The 17506-nt window shown below is 49.8% G+C and overlaps 2 protein-coding genes across 4 annotated transcripts in view; both read right to left on the bottom strand.

The window, feature by feature from the left end:
- The window catches only part of Cilp (cartilage intermediate layer protein), a 43702-nt gene extending 34151 nt beyond the window's left edge, over window positions 1-9551 (bottom strand). For both annotated transcript variants that reach the window (XM_052712348.1, XM_052712356.1), the window contains exon 1: window positions 9374-9551. The gene's annotated coding sequence lies outside the window, so the exon portion shown is untranslated. The remainder of the gene's footprint in view (window positions 1-9373) is intronic.
- Window positions 1-17506, bottom strand: part of Parp16 (poly(ADP-ribose) polymerase family member 16) — a 45052-nt gene that overhangs the window by 2676 nt on the left and 24870 nt on the right. The window contains exons 5-6 of one of the 2 annotated variants that reach the window (XM_052712370.1): window positions 15009-15150; window positions 11854-13216 (exon numbers count right to left, since the gene is read on the bottom strand). In XM_052712370.1, the coding sequence (XP_052568330.1) occupies window positions 13081-13216; window positions 15009-15150 (278 nt within the window). In that variant the 3' untranslated portion in view covers window positions 11854-13080. Of the gene's footprint in view, window positions 1-11853; window positions 13217-15008; window positions 15151-17506 lie in introns of those variants that run through there. The other variant, XM_052712377.1, reaches the window with a different exon arrangement.

The raw sequence follows: 17506 nt of genomic DNA, 5'->3' as shown, positions 1-17506 counted from the left end.
CCACGTCCCTACCACTTTCCCCTGCTCCCATGCCCCATGCTTCCGTGTTGGGTCCTCTCATTGTTCTAAGATTAGGGGGCCTAATGTCTGGGTGTTGGGTCCTCTCATTGTTCTTAGTTTAGGGGGCCCTGTGCCTTGGTGTTGCTTTTCTCTCTACTTGGCATTTCTTCCACGTACCCCTGCATAGCCCTTTCTTATTCTCCATCCCACACTGCAATCAGGGTACGGTCTGTAGAGAGCTGTCTTCCACGGAACCCCATCTTCACCCTTCCTGATAGAAAACGTGTGGATCTCACTCATCACCGTTCTTTGCCAGCTCCCTAAAAGCAGGGCTCTTGTCTGCCATCCTTGTGCCTATATCTCCTGCATCCAGCAATGATTCGGCACAAACCAAGTCTGGCAGCGAGGGAGAATCTGTTGAAGGAGATGAGCAGCAGACTGGCCTCGTGGTCAGACAAGCGGCACATCAGAGTCGCTGACAAGCCTGTCAGCCAGCCTGAGGTCTTGGTTCAGCCTGGACCGGGTCAGGCAGCCCTTAAGTTGGGTGGGTTGCTCTTTGGTGAGTGTCTGTTGACTGATGAGTCCACAGTGAAGTCCTGGGGTGACAACAAGGCAAAAGACCCAGGCTTTCTTCCAAGAAGTGTCTGGCCCACTCTCTACTCAGTTTCACTGCTCATGGCTCTCCCGCCAGGAAGTGAAGTCTTGTGGTGCGGGGGAGCGGGGAGACTGGTGAGCCTGTCCCCACCCCTGGCAGCTGCAGAGACTGCTGTAGGGCTTCTGGACCCCATAAAAGCCTCACCTGGGGTGGCGGCGCTCAGAAAGAGCCCGTGGGATCACAGAGAGGGCTTTGTGGCTTGCCTGCTCCCCACCCCAGTCCCCCCAGCGTGGGCTCTCTGCTCATGGAAACTCCCCTGCTGGACTTGGCTGCCTGGCCCCAGGAGACAGGCTGGGTTGCACGTTGCCACTGTCCAAGCTCTGGTCGGGGTGGGGGGATTGGAGGACAGGACATAAACCTATGCCTCTAAAGACCACTTTTTATAAATGAACTCACCCTCAGTGACCCTCCTTAGGCCAAGGGAGGCCCTGCTCCTGGAGGAGGGCAAGGCCTAACATGGAAAGTAAGGGCTGGGACAGTTAATCCCAGGCATCCCCAGAAACACTTCTGCTGTGGGGTCATGGATGTGGCTGGAGTCCCATCCTAGAAGATGCGTAGGAGGGCATCCCAGCGGCTTCTATGGGAAGCAGCTGTTCCCAATAACCGACAGTGGCACCAGCTGTCTGAAATCGTGTGACCTCCGTCCCGCTCACTGACAAACTCCATGACCAGAAGGCCCCACTCATGGTGACATCATTCTCCATCTCACACTGCTGAGGGAAATGAGCTCAGGGCGGCCATCAGAGGCGGCCTGTTTACTTACAGAGACCCTGGCCGTCACCAGCTCTTTGACCAGACATTCCCAGCCCTGGCCAGCATGAAGCAGAAATTTCCTTAAACACATTACTTTGGCTACAATCTATCAATTGCTCCCTTCCTTTCAACTTTTTTTTTTTTTCAGTAGGAAAATTCCTAGTTCTGATCCCAAACAGAGAAGCCTAGAGATGTCAGGGAAATATCACAAAGACCCACCAGGGGCCAGGTGTGGCGGTATGTGCTTGGAATCCTAGCATTTGGGGAGCTGAGGCAAAAGGAGTGTGGCAAGTCTGAGGACTGCATGCACTAGATAATGAGTTTAAATCTAGCCTGGGCTACATAAGGAGACCTGATATCAAAATAAACACAAGACTCCACAGGGTCTTTCTTTCCTAGCTTAAATCACTCCCACCTGGGCCACCTTGAGCTCGGGAGCTGGGAAACCACCAAATGGGCTCTCTGTCCCCATGGGACGAGGGTGTCAGGATGACGGTTTCATGACCTGGAGTGGAGGGCAGACCCTTTCCAGCCTTCCCTAGGCCCTGGGCCCTGGGCCACCCTGAGCTCCCTTTCCGAGCATCTCCCAGCCTGCAATCCTGGCTGCACCCTGACCCCTCCTTCATTCCCTCCAGGTCAGAGATATTTCAGGAGAGCATAAACGCCGCCAGTTTTAACAGGTTCTAGGGGATTCCCAAGACAGGCACCCCACCAACCCGAGCTGCCTCCCGCCCTACCCCACAACTCCTTCTGTATTGTCCACCCTGGAACTCAACCATTCTAGGTGTCCTTGAGGAGACAGGAGTCATGGAGGTCTCCTGTCCCTCTATTGCTCCAAGATCTCAAGGCCACCCATGCCAGGAGCAGAGATCCCCACCTAGAGTATCAGCCGCGAGGACAGCTGCCTGAGCTGACCTGGGGCTGGGCAAGCAGGCATAGACATGTCAAGGAGCTGAGGCCTGACGTGACCCAGCCCTGCCCTGTGCCTAATGCTGCTGAACTCAGCATGCTGCGGCCCTGGCATAGGCTGGAGACAGTCCAGATGGAAGAAAGCATTGAACTTGTGATTACCTGCGTGTGGACACGTGACTAGAAGGTCTCAAAGCTCCACAGTAGAGGAGGGTGGGAGGGTGTAAGGGTGGAGGGAACCGCTCACCTGCACTGAAGGAACGGCTAGGTTTTCTTATAGCATCCCCAATTCTAGGCCAGAACTACCTAGACATGTGGTTTAAATGAATTCAATCAGTCATTACGTCTGCTGGACCCAGGAGTGGTAGGGTATGATAGCAGAAAACTCCAGAAAAGAACAGAAACAGGTATTTATTGACCACTTACTTACCAGACACCATGATCCTCAACACTTCACGTAGTTCCTTTAATTGTCTTAACATTCCCAAGAGAGGTTCAGTAACTCAAGAACGAACAGCCCATATACGGCAGAGCTGGGATTCAGACTCAGTTCTGTCTGAGCCCAAAGAGCCTGGATTTGAGTGTCTCCCACTTTGACCTCTAAAATGCACTTAACTCAGGGGCCAGCAAGATGGCTCAGAAGGAAATGCTGCTTGCTGCCAAACCTGCTGATGTGAGTTCAATCCCTGAGACTCACATGGTGGGAGGGGCAACTGGCTCTCACACGTTGTCCTCTGACCTGCACATGCACACACACACACACACACACACACACACACACACACACACACACTAAATAAATGTAAAAAAAGTATTGACCATATTCCTTCTGTAAACTAACCTTCATTCTATAGTTTTATTTTATTTTTCAATTTGTTTTGTTTTGGTTTGAGACAGGGTTCCTCTATGTAGTCCTGGCTGTCCTGGAACTCACTCTGTAGACCAGACTGGCCTCAAATTCAGAGATCCACTGCTTCCCAAGTGCTGGGATTGAAGGCATGCACCACCACTGCCTGGCTGTAGTTCTATGGTGAACTGTTCCACAGATGAGACCCAGACTGGGTGTAGGGCAGAATCTTGAACTCTTGATGCTTGCTTGCTCTTCCTACCACCCCAGCACATCTCGTTGTCCTAAGTCAACCCCAGCAGGGAAAGGAAAGGCAGAAAGCTGTGGGCTGGCTGTGTCCTCTAGGAAATCAGACATACATGTAGCTAACATGGAGGCAGACACCCAAACATGTCTCCAGGCAAAGGTATACACTAGACACTTGGACTGAGTATATTGCTCTTAGCTCTTTTCCTGTCATAGTTTCATCCCATAAGAAATAGACAAGAAAGGTCCCAGAAGGCCACAGCACAGCTCTACGTGGGTCACCAATACCCTCTAGATTTTTCAGTGCCAAGTACAGGACATCACTGAGCAAGCACTTCAGAAATGTCTCCTGAATAAATGAGTATACAATTTTATGAATGAATCAATGAATGTAAGATGAATGCTTCTGAATAAATATAAAGAGGCCACCCACATGTTCGTAGAGGCTCAGTGACCTGCTATAGACCAATCTGCATGTTTCCAGAGACAAATCCCTAAGCTTAACATCTACAAAGACAAGCTCACATTTACTCCAAAATGACCTCATAGGAGCAGCTCCACTCATCTCTGTGAAGACACAGAAGCCCATAGTTTGTCCTCCATGACACCCACAGGCAAAGGCTTACTCAGAGGTGTGGACACTTACACGCAGGCCTAAGTACACATAAGCACACTTTCTACCAAAGAAACCAGCTTCCACGAAAACACAGCTGCCCACACAGGCAAGCCCAGGACAGTCGCACAAACCCACACAGATGTGGGCAGCTAGACAAAGGCACAGCCTGAGGCCTAAGACAGACCAGGATCGAGACACCTGTCCACAGAGACTCCTGAGCTACCCCAACCCTCCCACGCTGTCTGCTCCCCACCGTCCTGTCTGCAGCTGGGAAGGGAAAGAGATGGGAATCCTCCTAAAGGAATTCCGGCTGCAGATGGCTGAGGCATCCCCCCTCTCCCCCCTCACCCCGCCCCAGTAATCTCGGGCCAGGATCCTGGGGCACAGAAGCAGATGGTGTGTGTTGAGGAGAGGGGGGCTCCTCTTCCTGAGGACTCTGCCCTTAGTCCCTGGCTTCTCTCGTGACTTGGCCAAGTTAAAGCTGGGCGCTGGACTCTCGGACAGTGGCAGAGACCCTGCTACATCAACTCTGCTTCTGACAAGATGATTTAGCAGAGCCGGGTGACCAGTGATTTTCCGGGGGCTGTCTTCCCTCTCAGGAAACAGTCCCGCCATAAGCTTGATCTCCAAAACAGGCCTAGGATGAGAACACCCTGCTCCCCTCCAAATGCATGGGTAGCCCATCGTGTCATCAAAGCAGAGTGTCCACGTCATCCCAAGGTCGTAGGAATCAAAGGCTTACTCAGTTCTAGTCTCATTCTGCCTCACCTCTCTCTTTCCACTTCTCTGAAACAAGCTGTTGGGATATGATGACTGCAGGTCTATGCAGAGAGATGGTACATTTCAAGTGCCCCAGGTAGTAGTTCACAGGCTCCAACTCCAAGGACAATGACCCAGTAGGGGGTCTCCTCTGAACTGACAGAGTTGAAATGCAGGTTGAGATATATAACAGCTCAGTTGATAGCATTTTCCTACCATGCCTGAAGCCCTGGGTTTGATCCTCTGAATTTCCTAAACCAAGCATGGTGGCATACACTCGTGATCACAACACTCAGAAGGTGGATGTGAGAAGATCAGAAATTTAAGGTCACCCTCAGCTACAGAGCAAGTTTGAGGCCAGCCTGGGCTACATGAGACCCTGTCTCAAACAAAACAAAAACAAAAACAAAAACCAGGACTTGGGGCCAAAATGCCTGGGACTGAGGCAAAATAGAGACTCAAAAAGTGTCCTCACTAACACATAGGCCTCTCCCCTCCCCCTCTCCCCACTTCCAGGGCCCCCAGGCCTCAGCTGGAGGTGGACACAGAACTATAGCCAGCCAGGAAAAGACAGAAATACTGCTCGTCACAGCTGGCTAGACAGCGGAGACTGTTTATTCTCTGGTGTCCGGAATAACTCAGACAATCAGAGAAGGATTTGGCTGCTGGCAGTCCCTGGATTTGTGGTCTCGAAGAAATCATAATCTGAGCAGGCTGGAGGCTTAAGCTCTGAGCAGCAGCTGGGAAAGGAGGGAGGGTCCCCCTGCCTACCTCTCCTTCAATGCCCTGTGAGCCTCATGGTCACCTCCTGGACCTGCAGTGACTGGGATCAACAGTTGACTAGGGTTGTGTGCAAGGCTCTGGTTAATAAGTGAATATCCGGGGAGATTTCCCATGGGATCCACTTCTGGCACCCCCAGGTGGCCCATGCTTAACTAGGCAGAAGGGCTAAGGGCTCTCAACAGGGAGATTTTTCTGCCCACTGGGGCTGGTTCTGACACCACAGCCTTCCTTCACCATCAGTCTAGGTCATCAGTTCTCAACCTGTGGGTCACAGCCCATTTGGGAGATCAAACGACCCTTTCACAGGGGTCGCATATCAGATACCCTGCATATCAGATATTTACATTACGATTCATAACAGTAGCAAAGTTACAGTTATGAAGTAGCAACGAAATAATTTTGCGGTTGGGGGTCACCACACCATGAGGAACTGCATTAAAGGGTCACAGCATTAGGAAGGCTGAGACCCACTGGCCTCGGTCTTTTTCACTCCAACAGCTTCTCCAGCTGTAACCTGTGCCCACCGGCTTCCATTATTACTCTAGCTCTAGAGTCCACACTTTCTGGGATCCATCTCTCGTTTTGTGTACATTTGAGTACATTGTGGGATCATCCATGGGTTATAACGGCAATCAAACCTCATTGATCCAGACTCACCAGCTTAAAAGTCACATTTTTTTTTTCGTAATTCATAGACTTACACCAAAAGTAAGAATCCAGGACAGCTGAGGGCATCAGTTAAGAACCCTGTCCTCCCATGCACATGCCTTCATTTCTCACCAGATCCAATTTAACTTCATTAAATCACAAAGAATATATTGATCACCAAGTGAAATGCCTGTGGTTTTTTTTTTTTTTTGGTTTTTCGAGACAGGGTTTCTCTGTGTAGCTTTGCGCCTTTCCTGGAACTCACTTTGTAGACCAGGTTGGCCTCGAACTCAGAGATCCTCCTGCCTCTGCCTCCCGAGTGCTAGGATTAAAGGCGTGCGCCACCACCGCCCGGCTAAGCCTGATTTTTAAGCACTTCTGATTTAGTGAATAGCATCCCATGGTAGCAAGGTGGCAGCCGGGTGGTAACAAGGTCAGCAGGATAACACTCACCTGTAATCCCAGAACTCTGGGATGGGGGTGGGGGAGGGTGGGGGGAGGGGTGCAGAGGCAGCAGGACTGAGTCTCATGCCATCCCAGGCTACACAGGCAGACCCTGCCTCTCACACAAAATGCAAACAGCACAAAGGCAGCAGAAAGGCCAGCCTCTCACATTCAGGACGAGGAAATACAAGTCTCTTTCCCAGGAACATCCACAAAACTGGACTTCATCTTGCTAGGATTTTCTTATCCAGTTGAGTCACAGACCCACATCTGAAGCCAAGTGCTGCTCTATTCAGAGTGGGTGGGTGGAAAGGCCGTCAGCTGCTTTTACCAGGACCTGGGGAGAGCAGGAAATGGGGCTGATGCCCTGGAGGAGAGGTCGGAGTACAGCACCAGGAGGGTGAGTGGAGCCTGAGCGACAGGAACAGGTGACCCCACACAGAAGAAATGAGGGACTCCGAGAACTGAAAGGATGACCCCCCCCTTTAAAATACACGTGGTGGTGGGGGTTCAGCTCAGCTCTTAAGAGTAGGTACTGCTCTTCTAGACGACCAGAGTATGGTTCCTAGTACCCACGTAGTGAGGGGACCCAGGTACTGCCGTACTGCCCCTCCCAATGCCTGTAATTCTAGCTTCAGAGGGATCAACTGTCCCTGGTCTCCAAAAGCACCTGCACTCATGTTCATATACCTACACACACAAATATATGTATACACACACACACACACACACACACACACACACCCCTTTAAAAATCAATAAGTAAACACTATAGTTGAAGTCCAGTAGACTTCTGGCAACTGGACATATGGACATACTTGTGCCTGTGCTTGCCCAAGACCAGTGAAATCTTAAGCCAGTTTGCAATGTGTGGGTCCAGTAGTTCAGACTGGCCTTGCCTCCTTCTGCAATCTGACCGACCTGACCCATGCCACCAAGGCTGGCTGGAAGGGCTTGGAAGAATACGTGCTGTTTTCAATGGGGTCCTCTGGCTAACTGCAGATAGAGCCATGTTTGGCTCCAGTGCCCAGTTAGTGAAGTTCCTTTTGCTGGTGAGTCTCCAATTATTTCTCTCTCATTGTCTACCAACTCATTACTAAAGCCTGTTCTTAGACAGGCTTTGCTTTGTGTTTTGGTTTCTTGAATGTTTAAGGTTTTTGTTTTGAAATGCTCTCACTCTGTAGCCAGGTTAGCCTAAAGCTCAAAAAATAAAAAAGGTAGATGGACAGCAGATATCTGTAGCACAGACTGGTCTCAAATTTGTGCAATCCTCCTGCCTCAGCTTAGTGGGTATTTTGGGGTTTGGTTTTTTTATGTCCGGCGCCCCCACCCCCCACCCCCCGCGCGCCCCCGAGACAGAGTTTCTCTCTGTAGTCTTGGCTGTCCTGGAACTTGCTCTGTAGACCAAGCTGGTCTCAAACTCACAGAGATCCTCCTGCCTCTGCCTTTCCGGTGCTGGGATTAAAGGCATGTGTCACCACTGACTGGCTGCCTCATGGGTATTTAGATTACAGTTGTAAGCACAATGCCCAGTCATTGACCCATGTGTGAACAAGCTTCAAAACCAGTAGTATTCCACTTTCCAGGACCATTTGCATTTTAAAACAAAACACCAGGCCGTTTGCTGCCCACCTCACTAATCCTACCAAGTACTTCTGGGGTCACAGCAAGCAGGATTTCCCAAAGCCAAGCAACAGCCTCCTCAGATGCCCTCTCCTACCAACTCCCCCTTCCCCTTCCCTGAGGTCTAATTCAACCCTCTTAGACTGCCACTCAGCCATTCCATGAATCTTTTCATATATTCACTCAATGAACTTCTCTTGGGTGCACCGAGACAAATGTATATAGGCTTGTCCTGAGAACCCTGCCCTCTGAAAGCTTCCGGTGGAATTTTAATGCAGAAAACATCAACTTCACACAAAGTGCAGCTCGTTGGGACTAAAACGCTCAGTAGACACCGCTTTCCCTTCAGTCCACGGACACTGCTTTGGAACACTGGAAATTTTCAAAAGTCCTTTCCAGGTGGACCAGGGCGCCAGCAGAGTGGGTGGGGACGGTGGTTTCTATCTTGCTTTGGAATGTCGGGATTTGTTTTGGATGTTCTGAACATCAGGTTGGAGATACACGCAAAAGCGGAGGGGCTCCTAACCAGATCAGGGTTAGAGGCAGCCCAGGACACGGTCTCCATGGTGCACAGCCCCAGACAGCTGGGAAACAAACAAAAACCCATGGTGGGGAGTGGACAAAGGCAAAAAAAAAAAAAAAAAGAAAAGAAAAGAAAGAAAGCCAAGAGATGGAAACCTGGGGGGGGGGGGGCATGTGGTGACGCAGTGAAGAGGAGGGAGGGGTGGGAGGGAGTGTTAGAGGGGCTCGGGAGGGGTGTGGTCATGTGTGTGTGTGAAGAACTGAATCCAACCCCAGGGCCTAAGAGTCACCATGGCAACGGGGAGGGTGAGTTCGGCAGACTCCATGCCAACACAAACCTCCTGGGCTTAGCAGTGGATGGGCGCAGATGCGATGCAGCCATGTTATAAAGAAAAACACCTGGATTGGGCTCTTTAAATCAGCTCCCCACCCATGGCCCCGCTCGGGAGGCGACTGCCATTTAATGGAATGAATTAATCAGAGCCAACACTGAATCACATCTGCCTCTCTCTCCTCTCCGCCCGCATGCACTAGTAGGATTATGGGCCCTTCAAAGCCAGCCTCCTACCTGTGAGAGACCCACTTGACACCTCTCTGAATGCAGCATTCCAGTCAATGACGTGTAGTTGACAGAGCTGACCTGGGGGTGGGGTGGGCGGTGCTTCTCACAAGGCCAAGACAGCAGGGGCCCCAATGTGAGATGGTGGCACCTGAGTGCCTCCTGACCTCCTCTGCCATCAACTACCCGGGCATGCTCCTCCTCTTGGGCACATTAAACAGAACAGAGAGGAAGCTGCTTTCTCCTCCTGGGCCCCACCCTACGGCTCCCAGCCTGCCTCCTCCAGAGCCTCTGTTCTAATGGCATCCGCTGTAGGCTTAGGGTAGGGGCTGAGTGGCTTTGAGTCTCGTCTCCTTCCTGTCTATCATTTCCAGGGACCCAGAGGTCTCACAGCACCTCCCACAACCCTACCCAAGGGCTAGCGCATTCACTAGACAACATGAGCACAGTGCTTCAGACCCATAGTTGGGAAATGTCTTAATTCCTTTTAAAACCGGAAGGGGAGAGCTTCAGATAGAGCTCCATGGTAGACACTTGCCTAGCATGTACAAGGCACTGGATTCAAAACTCATGGAAGTACTTAAAACCAGGGTCGGAGAGATGGCTCAGCAGTTAAGAATGCTGACTGCTCTTCCAGAGGACCCTGGTTCAATTCCCAGCACCCACGTGGCAGATCACAACTGTCTGTAACTCCAGTTCCTGAGGAACCAAACCCATGGCAAAACACCAATGCACATAAAATAAAAAGTACAGCCGGGCGGTGGTGGCGCACGCCTTTAATCTCAGTCCTCAGGAGGCAGAGCCAGGCGGATCTCTGTGAGTTCCAGGCCAGCCTGGGCTACAAAGGGAGATCCAGGACAGGCACCAAAACTACACAGAGAAACCCTGTCTCAGAAAAAAAAAAAAAAGTAAAATTTTAAAAATAAATAAATAAATAAATAAATAAATAAATAAATAAATAATTTTAAGCCAGATCTGGTGTCCCGTGCACTCAGGAGGTAGAGGCAAGAACATCAGAAGTTCAAGGTCATTCTTAACTATGTAGCCAGGTCAACCTGGCTAGGTCAACCTGGATTTCATGAAACTCTGTCTCAAAACAAACCAAAAACCCAGTTCTCCTTTAACTTTGCCCTATCTGCTTTTCAGCACAATTCTTTGTGTCTTTCCTCCTTTCTGCTTCTGAGAACACTAGCCCTTTGCGAGTCCCCACTCCTCCCTCTCTCTGCCTAGACTGACCACTCCTCAGGTTCCAGCTGATGTGTGAGAGGGCAATGGAGCTGTGTTGTAGGTCAGCTGTCTCCCACACGCTGGTGCATTCAGTTCTTGGTCCCCAGCTGATGGTGCTGGGAACTTTAGGAGGTGGAGCTCATGGAGGAAGATCTGGGAATGTGGTACAGGCTCCTGTTTTTTCCCCGACCCTTCTCCGTCTCTGTGCGTGTGTGCGTGTGTGTGTGCGTGTGTGTGTGCGTGTGTGTGTGTGTGTGTGTGTGTGTGTGTGTGTGTGTGTGTGTGTGTGTGCGCGCGCGCGCGCTCTGCCCAGACACAGACACACCCTTCCCACCCTGCCATCGTGAGCTGGGACCATGGAAACTGTAAGTCTTCATCAGTCGTCCCTCCCTCTGGCTGTTTATTTCAGGCATTTTGTCCTGGCAATAAGAAAGCTGATGAGAGCCGGTGGTGGTGGTGGGGCATGCCTTTAATCCCAGCACTCGGGAGGCAGAGGCAAGAGGATCTCTGTGAGTTCAAGGCCAGCCTGGTCTACAGAGTGAGTTCTAGGACTGCCAAGCTACACAGAGAAACCCTGTCTTGAAAAATAAAAATAAATTTTAAAAAAAGAGAGAAAGAAAGAAAGCTGATGGGGGTTAGTATGACTCCATCACAAGCGCCCAGTTTGATGCAGTGCTGGGGATCAAACCCTCGGCTTTGTGCACACTATGCGAGCACTCACCATCTCATCTATATTCCTAGCTCCAAGGATGGACATGAGAAACCAGCCTTCCAGATTTAACTCCCAGCTCCACCACCTCCTCCTGGTATAGCGTGGACATGCTATTAAGCTTTCTGGGCCTGCCTTCAGATCTGCTAAAGTACACAAGGCCTGTTGTGGAGATCAAAAAAATCAACACACATGTATAGTCTATGGTACTGGTTCTGTATTCCTGACCCCAGACCATGTTAGGACTCTTTGCCAAGTGCTTCTCCTTTATAACATCTCAGGATGTCAGCCTTACCTGGAATGCTTGTCTATGTGCCCACATTGCCAGCTCCTGGCGGGCAAGGGCTTTGGTTTTGATCCTACTTGTATTCCTAACGCAGGGCACACAGTAAGTGTCCCCGTGTGTGAGGTCAATGACCACAGGTCCCACTTACCAGCTATCCTGGTGGCACTGCCACTCACGTCCACCATGAAGAAGGAAAAGGCTAAGCTTTTTAACCCTGAGTACAGCTGACTTGAGCTGGGGCTGCGGACAGTCACACAGACAACTTGGTATTTAGGAAAATATCTTTATTGTTTTTTTAAATGACCCACGATTTGATTTAAAAACTTAATAGTGGCTTTTTCAGAAACTTTACAAATTGTAGAAAACGATCTTCCCCTCTGTGGAGACCTCATTCCCATTCAACAGCGTTCTTTCCTGGTTGAAGGCTGGCAGGAAGGAGGGGTAAACAACCCAGCATGGACAGTTGGGGCTCTCTGCTCACACACTAAAACTCAGGCTGAGTCCCAAAGATGACGGCTCCTCTGAGGGAGACTCAGTCCAGGAAGATATGAGGCCAACTGAGGCAGGTGTCTGTCTTGAAGACCACCGGGCCCCTGAAGGCCTAGAGTGTTGTAGATCAAGGCAGCTTCGTGGGAATGAGGACCCTGGCGAGCCTATGGCTTGGATCCTTCTCTCTATAACACAGCCAGGAAAGAGGCTGTGGCCCCAGGCCACGTGGTGCTCTAGGTTTAGACATCTCTCCTTTTATTCGGCTCACGGAGGCTAATGTATCAAACAGTTACTTTAAAACAAACAGCAACAAAAGCAGAGAACAAACATTTGGTTCCGTTTCAGCTGTAATCAGCAGTTGGTCATTTTTAGAAAACGATGACGGAGTTGCTAGTGGTTAAGTCTGCATTTTGTTATCCCTCTGTGGCTCCTTCTCTATGTGGTTAAGGGAGGGCGGTACAGCTGTAGCAGAAACCGTTTGTTGATCTGAGAAAACCGTTCAAATGTTTTACACCCGCAGACTAAAGCTGATGGAATCCCCAAACGATCCCACTGGTTCTTACGAGAAACATGACTGTCCCTCTTGGGTGTCTTGAGTCAAAACAAGGCAACCGCCTAATGATTTATCACCCCCATTGCACACTCTCTGTCTTCCAAAAGGCATTAAAGAAAGGGCCAGCCTCCGTTTGAGCGATTGTAAACACCACGGACAGCTTGGACATGTTGCTTTTAAACGCAGCAGGAGTTACTTTTCCTTTGGCCCTGGCTGAAGAGCCACCTCCTTCGACTATTTGGGAAGAAGCAGATGGGAGGCCACCCATTGACTGGACTGGGACTGGACACACCATCCAAGGCAATCAGTACATTTATGGCATATGAAAATTGTCCTGTGCACCCCCTGCAACCGGTCCCCAAATTCGACCTGGCTGGATATGAGATGCAGGAGGTGGAGGACAAGCTTCCATAAGGCACGTGGTGAGTGGCCCCCACTCCAGGCGCCTGGGATCATCTCTTCACTCGGTTCCAGAAGTGGTGGAAAGCAGAGGAGTTGGTGACACTCACAATGAGCAGCAGCAGCAGATACAGGGACATCATGACCATGAACCAATGGCTGGACAGCCAGGAGAGCTGACTGGAGGCCCTGCCCAGAGGGAAAAAGGGTGTTGGCAACTCGGGAAAAACATTTTTGTTTTAAGTGTATGCAAGAAGTTCTGGCTCAGGGGACAGGACATGATGAATTTCACGAAGTGAAGCTTCGTGCGGCTCTGCTCAGGAGATCTGGGGCTGTTTGCTCTGGCACCGCCAACTCGCCTTTCAACAGGACATTTTCTAAAAGCACAAAGACAGCTATGCAGTGAGCTCACCCGCTCTTCCCTGTGTAGGCCCTCTATTACCTTCTAGAACTCGTTTTTTTCTTAAGCACGGCTTTGGTATCTAAAAGGATGCCCCAGCTCAGGGTGTCTGCACAGTTACGTAGGAAAGGTGGTCTTTTCCACATGAGCAAATACAAATCTGAGCTGGGGGAATCTTTTGTTACTATTATTATTTGTGTGTGTGTGTGTGTGTGTGTGTGTGTGTGTGTGTGTGTGTGTGTGTACCTGTGTTTTGTGGGGAACACAATAACAAAAGAAGCAGATCAGGAATAGAGAGGAGTGCAGGCCAGAGGACAGCTTGTGAGAGTCCGTTCTCTCCTTCCACCATGTGGGTCACGGGGATTGAACTCATGCTCTCACCAGCCTGGGAATTTTTGTGTTACACTGAGAGGTATTCTAAGCCATCCAAACGTGCCCTGAAAACATTCACTAAGGAGTTAATTAAGAATAAAGTTTTTCGCCAGGCGGTGGTGGTGCACGCCTTTAATCCCAGCACTCGGGAGGCAGAAACAGGCGGATCTCTGTGAGTTCGAGGCCAGCCTGGTCTCCAAAGCGAGTTCCAGGACAGGCTCCAAAGCTACACAGAGAAACCCTGTCTCGAAAAACTGATAATAATAAAAAAAAAAAAGAATAAAGTTTTTCAAAAATAAAAAAGAATAAAGTTTTTCAAGTAAATTTTAGCATGTAACTCCAACTCCAAGGGATCTGATGCCTTCTTCTGGCTTCCCTTGGCACTTATACACACACACACACACACACACACACACACACACACACACGAACACACACACGAACACACACACGAACACACACACAAATCCTGAAAGAAAAAAAAGAATATTCAATGCAACCCCTTTTCTGTGGGTTTGGCAGGAGCTCCACCATAGACTCCAACAACATAGTAAAATGGCAAAATGTCAGTCCCCGTAAGGACCTGGACATCCTCTTATCACCATGCTACTAGAAGGGATGAGTCCTCCCCTACAGTCCTCCAGAGCGAAAGGCCCTCATCGGCTGCTGGGGTCAACACTCTCTATTACTCATTTATTTATTTCATACCTTTTGCGATGCTGGGGATTGAACCCAGGGCCTTTGTATGCTAGGCAAGCACTCTACCACTGAGCTACATCCTTGATGATATCAACTCATTAGAGAGACAAGATGAAGCATCTGGGGTCCACAGCAAGTCACTGTGGGAAGCAGCTGAGCCGTACCTTCTCAGCCACTGTCTGGTTCCCATCCTGCCTCTAGGCTCCATCTCTGGAATGGAGTTCAGACAAATCATGGGCCCAGAGAGCCCTAGTCTGACTTCACATATCCCTCAAACAGGCTTGTTTCCAAATCGATCTTCTCCAAACTAGAATGCTTGGTCCCCTTGGAGTCAGACCCACATATATCTTCTCCGATGTCCCTACCTCTTCCCTCAGGTGTCCAGCATTATGGGGAGCACGCTTTACACACATCAGAGCCTGAGGCTGGGGAAAGGCTGATGACTGAGCAGCCGACATCGACCCCAGCAGCCATCGCCCAACCTCGTGCGTGCGGGGAGCATCCGCTTACCTCTTGGGCTGCTTCTGGGAATACACCAGAAGGTACTTCACCCGCAGTAGCTGGTTGTTGGTGACTACAAAGTACTTGGGAGGGACATCTCCCCCTTCGCTGTGCCTGATTCTCGCTCTGCTGCGGTCGATTTCCTTGGAATCTGAAGGAGGAGAGTGAAGCACGCTTTGTCGGGTGTTGTGTGGGGGTGGGGAACGCAGTAACAAAAGAAGCAGATTAGGAATAGAGAGGAGGCCAGGCCCGTGGTCCTGAGGCATGGAAGGTCACAGGCTGTGAAATGCACCTGTGTCCGTGGGAGACTCAGCACAGAGAAGAGGAGACTCCGGCAGGCAGGACGACAAACGGGGAAAAAGAATAGGAAAATGGAGGACAAGAAAGCTGCAGAATGGAGATGGCAGAAGACAGCCACACACTGAAGGCTGCAGCAGCAGATCGGCATCACACACCCCAGGACCAGGACCCGGACTCATCCTGGAGCAAAGCCGGAGCAGGACCGCTTATTTATTTATCTGTCTAGAGACAAGTCTCACACACCTGAACTCAAGAACTAGCTAAGGGTGACCTTGAACTTCTGACTCTCCTGTCTCCACTCTGAGTGTTGGGCTTGCAGGCCCGTACCACTGTACCAGGTTGATGCTGTGTTGAGGGTGGAACTCAGGGCCTCACACTTGCCAGGTGAATACTCTGCCAATGGAGCTACAACCCCTTGGCCTAGGAGGCGTTCTGAATAAACCACACCAGATCTGAGTTCTCAGAACACTCTTCCATCAGGCCCGGTGGAGCACACCTTTGACCTCAGCACTTTTTTTATTTTTTGTCTTTGACAAGATCTCACTATGTAGTTCTGGCTGTCCTGGAACTCACTATGTAGACCCGCCTGCCTCTGCCACTCAGTGCTTGAGAGGGAGACAGAGACAGATAGATTTCCTGTGAGTTCAAGGCCATCCTGGTCTACATAGTGAGTTCTAGGATAGCCAGGGCTACTATGTAGTGAGATTCTGTCTCAAAAAACACAAATACAAAAACAAACAAACACTTCCACCACGCCAAGACTTTTGTTTGTTTGAACTTGCTATAGCTGAGGGTAACCTTTAACTCCCGACCCTCCTGTCTATGTCCTAAGTACTAAAATTACAGGTATTTGTCACCACGCCCTGCCCAGGATTTAAAAAGAAAAAAATGTTTTTTAAACACAAGATCTCATTCTGTGGCTGCATTTAGACTGGAACTATGTAGACCAGGCTAGCCATGTACTCACAGAGATCGGCCTGCCTCTGCCTCCCAAGTGTCAAGATTAAAGGTGTGTGCACCACCACGCCTGGCTTTATTCTTTCATTTATTTGTTTGTTTGTTTTAGGGTTTTGTTTGAGACTGGGTCTAATGTAGCCAAGGCTGACTTCAAACTCACAGCATAGCTAAGGCTAGCCTTGATCTGCTGATCCTCCTGATTCTGCTTCCTACCCACTGAGATTACAGGCTCGTCCCATCACACCCAGCAAAACTTTTTTTGTTTTGTTTTGCTTTTTTGTTGTGGATTTTATGCGTATGTGTGCGATGCTGAACCCAGGGCCTTTTGCACATGCTAAGCAAGTACTTTATCTCTGGTCTGAGAGGGAGGAAGAGAGAACACTCTCTTTTCTTCTAATAACATGAGAAGGCTTTAGCAAACACAAGCCAGGGCTCCGTGGCAGCAGAGGCTGAGCGGTCTTGTTTTGATGTTTGATGTCCCCATATGCAGACTTGCTAAGAATTACGAATGCGAGTGAGCGTTCGTGCTGTCTGGTTGGGAGGATGGCGTCAGACCTGGGCCTGTTCCTTGGGTCCAGTTGTTTCACATTAGAGGCCAGAACAGTTTGTGTCTTGAATTCTCCTCTTCTTAGTGAAGCCAACAGCCCAGTTTGGAGACTGGAAGGACGGTCCTGTGACTCTTCTGCCTTGGGGGAGGGTGGCCCAGAGGGACACCTCAAGCCAGTGGAGCTGAGGTGCCTGCTAGCGATCTGCTCCTGCAGAGTCCATGGCCTCAGATGCCCCCCTGGTCATCCGGGGATTCCAGCACACTCCAGTGTCGCTCAGAGGATCTGGACCCGTTATCCTTAGCGTTCGTTGAGCAAACATGGATTGAACGTTAAGTGTATACCAGGTTCTCTGCTGATGCAAGTGCCCAGAAATAATACCAAAATTCAGATTCCCAGGGAGCCCTGCTCTCACCTTACATACGAGCTTCTGTTTGTCAAATCTTTTTTCTTTGTTTTAGTTTTGTTTTTTTTGTTATTTATTTATTTGTTTGTTTGGTTTTTTTTTTTTTTTTTTTGGTTTTTCGAGACAAGGTTTCTCTGTGTAATAACCCTGGCTGTCCTAGAACTGGATTTGTAGACTAGGCTGGCCTCAAATTCACAGAGATCCACCTGCCTCTGCCTCCCAAGTGCTAGGATTAAAGTTGTGAGCCACCACCCGACTATTCTTTCTTTTTTTTTCGTAATTTTTATTTTATATGTATG

The sequence above is a fragment of the Peromyscus californicus genome, unplaced genomic scaffold (assembly GCF_007827085.1).
Source record: "Peromyscus californicus insignis strain IS unplaced genomic scaffold, ASM782708v3 Scaffold_11__1_contigs__length_118956290, whole genome shotgun sequence".
In the NCBI taxonomy this organism is placed as follows: Eukaryota; Metazoa; Chordata; class Mammalia; order Rodentia; family Cricetidae; genus Peromyscus; species Peromyscus californicus.
The sequence above is the reverse complement of the archived record's forward strand: the minus strand, read 5'-3'. Positions and strand labels throughout refer to the sequence as shown.